This window comes from Vicia villosa, unplaced genomic scaffold, assembly GCF_029867415.1.
Source record: "Vicia villosa cultivar HV-30 ecotype Madison, WI unplaced genomic scaffold, Vvil1.0 ctg.000301F_1_1_2_unsc, whole genome shotgun sequence".
In the NCBI taxonomy this organism is placed as follows: domain Eukaryota; kingdom Viridiplantae; phylum Streptophyta; class Magnoliopsida; order Fabales; family Fabaceae; genus Vicia; species Vicia villosa.
Window position 1 is genome coordinate 40,451 of NW_026705130.1, and position 10,323 is coordinate 50,773.

The 10,323-nt window shown below is 29.6% G+C and overlaps 1 protein-coding gene across 1 annotated transcript; it reads left to right on the top strand.

The window, feature by feature from the left end:
• The first annotated feature begins 3,916 nt into the window (after positions 1-3,916).
• LOC131626524 (uncharacterized) lies at positions 3,917-4,764 on the top strand. The gene has a single exon (XM_058897350.1). The coding sequence runs from the start codon at positions 4,138-4,140 to the stop codon at positions 4,546-4,548; it is 411 nt and encodes a 136-aa protein (XP_058753333.1). The 5' UTR covers positions 3,917-4,137; the 3' UTR covers positions 4,549-4,764.
• Positions 4,765-10,323: the final 5,559 nt, after the last annotated feature.

Sequence of the window (10,323 nt, forward strand, 5' to 3'; positions counted from 1 at the left end):
ATATATATATATATATATATATATATATATATATATATATATATATATATATATATATATATATATATATATATATATATATATATAAATGAGACCCGTCATCAAACTGTTTGACTAAACCAGATCAAATTGAATAATTTCATTGAATAAATCGATTTCTCTAACAAAACTATATAGTTATTAAAATAATCGAACCACCTTACTCGATCTCTACAAAACCACGTCACCTACCAAATTGCAAAATTTCAAAATATCATAATTTACCAAATTGTAAAATTTTGCACAAAATATAATTGTAATATAAATTAAATAATAAAATAAGTGTTGTGTCTAATAAATTTAATTCTAAAAAAGAAAAATTGTTTCAAATTAATTTTATATCTGCTAACCATATATATATAATCATTACATAAGAATGAACGAGAAGTGAACAACAACCCATCATTTTTAAAACTATGTCTATAGCATACACCACAATGTGATACATGATCATTTGGCTATATAAAATATCTATTGCCTCTGGTTCTAAGAAGATAAAAGTATTAAACGCAAATAATTTATAAGGGTGTTGATTGTCAGAATATATTTTCTCATATTTTACCACTTTGCTTGAATAGCTTTCGGGCAGTTTCTCTGACAATAAAGTCTTTAGTGTTCAATCTCACGAGTGAAAAATACCAGTTAGATCTTCATCTGCATGTTTTCCTCCAACCGACCCATACACCATAACATTTGTTGGCCTAAGTGTTGATCTTTTCTCTTGTGAGTTGGCCATACACTTCATAACCATCTCTTTCGTCACATATACTCTCGTCTGCATAAATATAACAATATTGACATCCCGTTGATATTTTAAGTGTGGAAGATCCTTACAATGAGTTGTGTGTTCTCCAAAAGTATCTAGGCACACCTTATGGCAAATAGAGCAAACTTGATTAATAGAAAATAAGGAATTATGAGGTGGTATCTAAGGATAATGCGGTACTTTATAGGTGGTACGTGATGACCTAGCACCTCAATAGGAATAACTAGATGAAAATCATGAGCATATGTTGCATTCAAACACTTAGAAACTAATTTTTTTGTGTCATGTCAATCTTTACTTCTATATCTTGAACACTTTTATTAAAAATTACAATCGTCAAAACATATTGGACTTTATGAGAGATGATGTCCTTGCTAGCACAAATCCTAAAGTTAAAAATCGCAATCATATCATTAAGACCATCCAAAGCTTTGTTAAAATTAAAATACATAACATAATATCCCACTATCTCTCAATATATGATCTTGTAAAACTTAAGTTTGAACCCTGAAAGTCAGAAAAATGTTGGAGGCATCCTCTATTGCCGAGTATTAGCTCAATTTACCAAACTTAATAGCTAATGGAATCATCTATTCATCAAAGGTCCTCGAAGAAAGAACATCTACCAACCACAAAGTCTTTGACCGTCACTCACAACTCTTTATCAAGCCGAAATAGGTGCCTCCTCTATATGAATCGATTGACACGCGCATAGACAAAAAAAATAGTTTCGGTTGGTTATCCATGTAGGATCAAAGTAGAAGAAGCTCACTTTGATGATCCATTAATTGTGGAAGAAGATGAATTAACTAAACAACTCTGAAAGCTCTTTTCATGGACAACACCTTGACAATTTTTTTATCTCCACTAATAAACCCTTCGAGTAATTTCAACTCTAACACCATCCTCCAAATGTTCAAAAGGGACAAACCCCCGTCATGTTTACATGTATCACCTGAAAGCCAAAATATCTCCCTCTTACGAATATTCAATTCAAGACTCAATTCTAGACTTGTTTTTCATATGGTATGAAGTTCTTTTGTCACCTCCTATGAGTCCCTTACAATGGTCACATTCTCAAAATATCAAATATGAAAAATAAACTTGCAATTATCTTTAATCATATAAATAATAGGGTGTGACACAAAAGAAAAAAAAGCGGTCCTAGTAAGTCGCTTGTTGTTCTCTAAGAGTTGACATAATATATTTATCTTCAAAGTACAATCATATTGTCTAAAAAAAAAAATTAACCTAAAAAATGATCACCTCACTCACATCACGTAATAGTTTCAATTGGTGTAATATGTTAAACGTCAATGCAAGTTTTACGAACTCAAAATTAGCCAATAATGTAACAAATAGTTACCACAATTCTTTTTGTTTTAAATTGTTTAAGAAAGAAACTATATCTGTCGATTGTTATATTTTAACTACTTTATAAGTATTAAGCGAAATGTTGAATCGTGGAGAACTTAAATACTAATAAAAATGTAAGGGAAATTGAATGCAAATAAAATAATAGTAAAATTGATCTCAATTTTCTAAAAATAAGATACAAAATAAATTCAGTAATGTTAACTTCACACTAAAATATGACACCAAATACTATATCATACAGTGTTTTTTCATTAGAATAATATTATTTTTTAGAAATATTATATAAGAATATGTCATTAACCAACTTCATAATTGTATTAACCACAAAAATATACATTATTGACCACTTATTTTACTTATAATTGGTTAACCACTTTCAATACTTAATTAACCAATTAAATACATACTATTAACCATGTTCTAACACTAAATTATAAATGTATTAACCAACTTTATTTTACTATTTAATTTTTAAAAAAACTTCATTAACCAAATTATGAATTGTATTAACCAACTTTATACATAATATTAACCAAAATTGATTTACTCGATAACCAAACTTTAAATTATATTAACCAAATTTTTATATACTATTACATAACCAAAGTTGTTTTAGTGTAAAAATTATTATAAAAGTTAAAATGAAAAAGTTACTATTCACTGTAATATTTGATGTTAAAATAACATTACTCAAAATAAAGAAAATATTTGATGTTAAAATGACATTACTCAAAATAAAGAAAAGGAAATAATTTGTGGAAAATATAATTAGAGGTGTAATTTTTTTCTTCAAAAGATTAAATGTTATACATATGCTGAAATTAACACCCAATACTTGTGACTTTATTTCTTCAATCATTTAGCATGATAGCTGCGCCTATTCTCACTCATAATCCACACCCAATACTTATCGGTGAAGCTTAGTTTAAGTAAATGATTAATATCTTAATTACCTTGATATATTGCTGAATGATTTCACCCCTAGTCCCTAATTAATTACTCGAATTGTACTAGTAGTATATTCATTGAGTAAGGCACTCAAGTATGAGTAAATCATTCTTAAAGTCACGCCAAGGTTGTGACAACATGATGTATGACATTTTTGCCCTATAGTTATAGTTGTTCCTCCAATCAGTACACTACTTTTATTGCAAGTGTAAGCCAACAAGGAGAAAAACCCACATGGGTAAAGGATTACCAACTCAATTAGAAAAAAAAAAAAAAAAAGAGGTTGAGTGGCCGTAGAGATGACTCGAATTTAAACACTAGTAGTAGTTGTTACTTGGAATCTAGTAGTTGTTAGAGTTGTTACATCTATTACACAATCACAATGTACAAGCACCATTTTATGGAGATGTGGTGATTCTTTCTAATAACAAAAGGTAGTAAAACTAAACTTTATCCACAATCATTCTAGGCAGAAATCAAACTCGACATTCGATCGATTCAATCTTTATTGTCTTGATATAGGATTTGAGTTTACAACAAATCGATTGACTATTGAATTACGATGGTGTTTAGTCGAAAACCCCCCATCATCAGTCTAGTTAAGGAAATATACGTACAAAAACTTTGACGATCAAATATCAACTAGTTAAAGAGGTATCAGAGTCAACAAGTCCTAATTCAAAAGTGTCACTAGAGCGTGTTCATCTTCTATACTATCTAAAACTAACATTGAACATTTAGGAAATTAGAAAGAATTGTTCAATGTTAGAGTTGGGGTGTGGTGAAAGCAAAACCTATAATTATGTTCCCCATTCATATCCATATCCCTCCTTTTCCTAAACACAAAAATTAAGGTCCAAGGAACAACCACTTCTTCACAACCTCACACCATTATAAAACCCAATGCAACCCACTCCACAACTTAACCCACACTCCTCCTCCAACTTCCAAGTATAAAACAAACAACCAAAACCTCAACCAGACAAAAACATTAAAACACACAAAAAATGTCCAACCCCATTGGTCTCATCCTCTTATCTCTATCACTCCTCCTCACCATTGTTAAATCTCAAGAAAGAGCACCTCATGGACTTGTTTACCAAAACCCAAAAGCCTTTTCACCATCAGCATATGAATTCTTTCATCCAAATTCACAAAAGCATAATGATAATGATCCATGCACTTCATCAAAATGTTCACCTTTTCCTTTAGCTGTTGAAGCTACTCAAATTCATGAAAGCAAAGACTCAAAATTAAACAAAGGTGGTAAAAAATTGGGAGTTGGGGGCATTATTGGAATTATCTTTGGTGTTGGATTTGTTGTGGTTTTAGCTATGAGTGTTTATCATGTTAGAGTTACTCGTAAAGCTAACATGATTAGAGCTAAAGCTAATAATAGTGTTCAACCTGAGGTTTGATGTGCATTAATTGCCTTATAATATAGTTATTTAATTTCGAAACATTGTGGTATATATAATTAATTTGTTGTACCTTTAATTTTATTTCTCTAATATCTTACATTTTAGAAATTTTGTGTTTTTTAACTTGTTTGATTTGATTTTGGTTACTATATCTATATGTAATGTTATGATAGTGATTAATTTCAAATTTGGATATTGTGTAACAATCGTACATGTCACGCATTTTGAAATTTTTATTAGTTACTTAGATTATTGGAAATGAGAAGCATGGGGACAGAAGTTACAAAACAACAAATTATATGGATAATGCAAGATAAAAAGTTATGAGAAGTAAAAACCATTACTATAAATTTGTTTTCTTCAATTGGCCTAGTAGTCAATAATATTATTTAATTAATTAAAAATATGTTAGAAGGAGGAGTGTGGTGACTGTAGGGTGGCAAACGAGCATACCTGTCCCGCAAAAGTCCATAAAAAATGAAATGGGAAGGACATATGTAAGAGTGCGGGTCTAAAATTTTGTTCTGTCTCGCAAAAAAGTGAAGGCGGGACGGGGAAGACCCGCGGGCATTGAACTATTTATGCTTAAAAATTATAAACTTGTATGAAAAAACTCGTACCCGTAAAAAATGCGGCGGACACATTAAAGAGAAAAGCCCTAAAACTTTATTCCGTCCTAAAAAAAATGTAGACAAAACGGATTTTTTCTACATACCAGACCCGTTTTACCACTCGTGATTGGTGACCGAAATTCATACTATATAACTATTTGACTCTAATACCGAAATAGATTATTTTTTGAATAGCGGTGTGAGAAAGAGAGATTGATAATATTACCAGAAAAAATATTAATAAATAGTAAATATAAAAAGAAAATATTTATCTTTAATAGATGATATTGTTAAACTTGTAATTTTGAATATTTTTTTTATTTTTATTTTTATAGAATGAAGATAATTTAAGAATGTTAGAATATTATTGTACTCTCGCATAATACTCAAGCACAAGTTTGATATCATCAGTTAGAACATTGCCCCTTATTATTTTGAAAAAAATATATAGCTAGATAGATAAAAATATGATATGATAGTGATAAAATGGATTATGATATGATTATGTTGAATGATGATCATTTTGTTTTTAACTGTTGGATTAATCTAGTGGTTAGAAAAATAGTAAAAATAGTAAATAAATAAATAGTAATAATTGATTCTTGTTGCGATTTTTTACTTTGACATAGTTCTTGCACTCAAACTTGAGGTGCCTAACTAGACCACATCTGTTGTAAGCTCCACGAGACACATTGACATCAACATCGGTTATCTTAGCAGGCTGTACCAAGTTTGCAATTTTCTGTGTTTTGTGGAATAATAAGGATGTAAATTGAAGATTGAATAACTAGCCTTATTTGAAATTCACTAATGTTTATAATTCACTCTGGTTTACTAGGTGTCATTTGAAATTAGGGATGACAATTTGGCCCATCTTCAGTGGATACCTACAAAAAGACTCATATCGGGTAGGATAAAAACCCGCAAAAATGGATACGGGCACGGGTACAGATAATTACCCATTAAAATATGTGGGTATGGGTGCAGGTACGGGTACCTTACTACCCACCCCACCCCATATCTGCTCTACATGTTTATATAATTTTATTTATATTATTATATAGAAAATGCATGTTTTTAAATTTTTTTAAAAATATATCGTTATTAAATCTTTACACATTTTAATAAAAATATTTATTTGTTTCTTAACTCAACAATAACATGCATAATTTTTTTAATATTGTTAAAAAGACTTAAAATATATGACATTTTGTAATTAAATGATTTAATTTTACGATAAATGCGGGTAAACGGGTACGAGTATGGGTATTGAGGTCCCCAAAGGATACGGGTACGGGTATAAATATTGATACTCATGCGGATTTGGGCTCGGGTACAGGGATTCTTTTAAACTGCGGGTATGAGGACAGATACTATAGTACCCTGCCCAAACTCTGCCATTGCCATCCTATTTGAAATATACAACCTTTATTATATTGAAAAAAGCAATTAAGCTCATTCTAAACATCATATTTAAAAACGTGACAGATTGAAGATTGAGTTAGTGCTAAACATTCTTAGTCATCCATTAGGCTGATGTTCCATTCTAAATGGCCAAATCTGATAATTTATCAAAAGCTCCTTGCCTTAGGATGATTATCATGAACTTCTACATGCTTCGACATCGGTTCCTGATCTAAGAAACTTGCAAACTCAACAACAATCTCAATTGAGTCAATTCCCATAACACCTCTGAATGCAAGTTTGAAAATTTTCGAATGCTAAAACCAAGTTTTCCACTTGAGGTGAAGAATTATAGAAACCAACAACTCTAAGAGTGTGTTTGGACGAGATAATTAGAAATTTAAAAAAATTTAAAATTTAAAGCAATTCAAATGATTCAATTTAAATTCATTTATTTTTAAATTATTTTGTTTGAATGGATAATTAAGATAATTCATTGTTAGATTTTTTAGTCATTTTTTATAAAATTTAATTTTTTTTACCAAATTAAAAATTAAAAAGTAGAGACCAATTTGCATTTTTTTAGAAATTTGAAGGACCAAATTGTAAATTTTTTTAAAAAAAAATTAAGGACCAATTTGTAATTTTTAAAAAAATTTTAAGGTCAATTTTATAATTTTAAAAAATATAATGACCAATTTATAGAAATAATGATAACAAATACATTCAATGGAGTATGAGAGGAATTTCAAATTCTTTGATATTTAATGTCATTTTAAAAATGATTAAATTTAATTTAGATAAAATATTTCATAAATTTTTATCATTTTAACAATTCTTTATTTTTGTATTCAAACAATAACTTTTTGTGCAAATCTTTCTAAATTCTCTCAAAATATTACATTATCTCATTAAAATACTTTATCAAGATACACTTTAATTGTATTGATAAAATCCTCGACACTTCGTGCGATATTTTCACTCACTGTGACTTGCTACCGTGATTTCTACTTCTAACAATCACACACTTAATAACGACATGATAAAATAAATATAAAATTAAAATCATTATTATGATATTTTCGTACGGCAACACCTCCAATTTGTAGTGAGGCAAACAAAAAAAAACATCACTTTGTAGTGAGGCAAACAAAAAAAAAAAATCACTTTATCTTCTTAGAAATTCTTAAAGTTGACAAAAATATTCTTTAAACTCAAAGCATGTTATAACTCACGATGGGCTCATTGAATATATCCTCATGTGTATAAATTGTAACTCATACTCACCACATTTTATTTCTTTTGAAAATATATTAAAACTCTCTCAAAAATATGAAATTTGTATTTCAAATAGAAATTAAATCATCATTGGACTTCAGACAAATCATTTTCATCTCAAAGCAATGGTAATATGACTCTTTGTTACTCAAAACAAATATGACTCTTAAGTCCTCCTAATTGAATTTTATAGTGTTTTTCGTTACATTAAAGTCACATGCTTTGTGTTGATTTATTTCAGATTGTAGAATCCTTACATGCATTTAATGCGAGTTTGAATTGTACAATATCAGATAATGACAAATCATACATATTGTAGTTCTAGATTCTATAACCCCGAAATGAGTGTTTCCTAAAGTAGAATATGTTTTTAAATTAGATTAATATGTCTTGTTTCAGATACGGACACCCATAATGAATCTCTCGCTGATGTGCATATCGTTGAAGTGAAAGTTGACATTACCTCAAGTTGTCGATGTAGAAGTAGTCGATGTGTAAGTTGTTGATGTGAAAGGTGGTTGTTAGTAAAATAAAAGTAAGTATTTTTTATATGTAGCGTATCCAGATTGACTATGTTTAGGCACTTCGTACATTTCCTTGAGTTATTGGGGTGACTTTGACAATTGCTTTGTAAGCTAGTCCATAGTTTGAGTAAGCAACTTATTTTGGACCAAGATTACATCTTTGGTATTTAGCTCAATGATTTCAATCTTCCTTTGTGTAGGGTTTTTGTTGTACTTCCCTTGATGATTATTGAGTGCCATTCTTTTTATGATGGCTATTACATCTTCAATGTTTTTTGACAGTAAGGAACTAATGGCAGTTGCATTAAAAATTAACTTTGGTTGCTTTTGTAGCCTATTTCAGAAGATACGAGCACGTGTTAGATCGTGAGAATCATAATTTAGACACCTTCTTATTGTGGACTTGTATCTCTCCCAGGCTTCACATAATTTTTCCGTCAATCCTTGGGAAAATACAACAATGATTTTCTTGGCTTCAATGAATATGTTAAGAAATGTTTCTACAAGTATATTCCAATTCGTCATTCGCTGTGTAGGTTGGACGAAGTACCATTCCTTAGCCTTTTCTTCCAACTAGTGGGGGAAATAATCGTATAAACATTGTTTCTTCCTCTTTTTCGACTGCTCCAAGAGTACCACAAAGTTCATAGAATTTTGTGAGTCGGGTGTATGAATCCTCATGGTCTAAACTTGAAAAAGGATTAACATATAAATTTTGAAGCAGTCTGACTTTCATCTCCATTTTCCTGGTATTTCTTGGAGGTTTGACTATGTCAACAATCCATCTAGGACTATTGTGGCATGCCATGCCACCTCCATTATTGTTAGTTGCCTTGATTTTCATTGTTGTTGGTGTTGTTGGCCTGATTGTTGTTGTCAGCCATGTTTTCTTCCAATTTAGAAGAAATAGAAGTTTCTTTCTGTTATTCTTTTCTCTTGGCTAGTTAGTTTATTTTTCTAGTTTTGCTAATGTTTTTGTGAGATGTTCTTTCAATTTTGGGATCAAACAATAATTGATCTTTCCTTGCATACACCAGATTTAGCAATCTAACCACACAAATTAGTTACAAGATAATAAAAGATATAAACAAATATGAACAAGAATACTTAAAATCAATAACATTATCACAATGCTTTTAATATCTAAATGCTAGTCACCGACAACGACGCCATTTTGTTAGTAGAATAAAAGTAAATAATTTTATATGTATCCTATCCACAGGAACTAATCAGATATCAAATCCGTTCTATAATCTTTATGATTTCAAGAAAAGTATTTGAAAATTTTGTTTTGTTTATAGAACTAAATTGAAATAATGGCAAATGGAAATAAGGTTAATAGAAGAGGTTAGACTACATAATCATTTTCTCATATATCCTGGTGATCAATTATTTATATTTTTAGTCATCTGATAATATTATCACATATCACTTTCGTATTTCCTTTATAAAAAAAGATGTGACATCAATCATATATCTAAATTGACAATTTCTCAGCTAGTTAACCAATATGATAGCATTAATTTTTGATAATATGTATGAATTCTAAACCTAAATTTGTCTCCAAATTTTTAGTTAAGAAAATTATTTCAAAACCATTATAACAAGTTATAAGTAGCTAGTTTATAACAAGCATTAAGAACAAGATAATAATCAGTATTAATGAATAACTATAAGATATTCAATGCCATGATCATGATGAATACATGAGTATTTGAATAATTACATTTAACCCCAACAAAAGATAACTTATGTACTCTTACTCATAGTAGCTTTACAATAAATTAAGAAGAAATAGATGGAAAAATATCAAAGACGATTTTTTGATCAGACAGAGCTTCCACCTTTGATATTCAATACCCCTCTAAGGATTTCTTCCACTTAATTATCTCTATTTCAATGAGCCTACTGTTCTTCATCAGTAAGTCAGGTCCAACTCATCCCAGTGGCCTTTT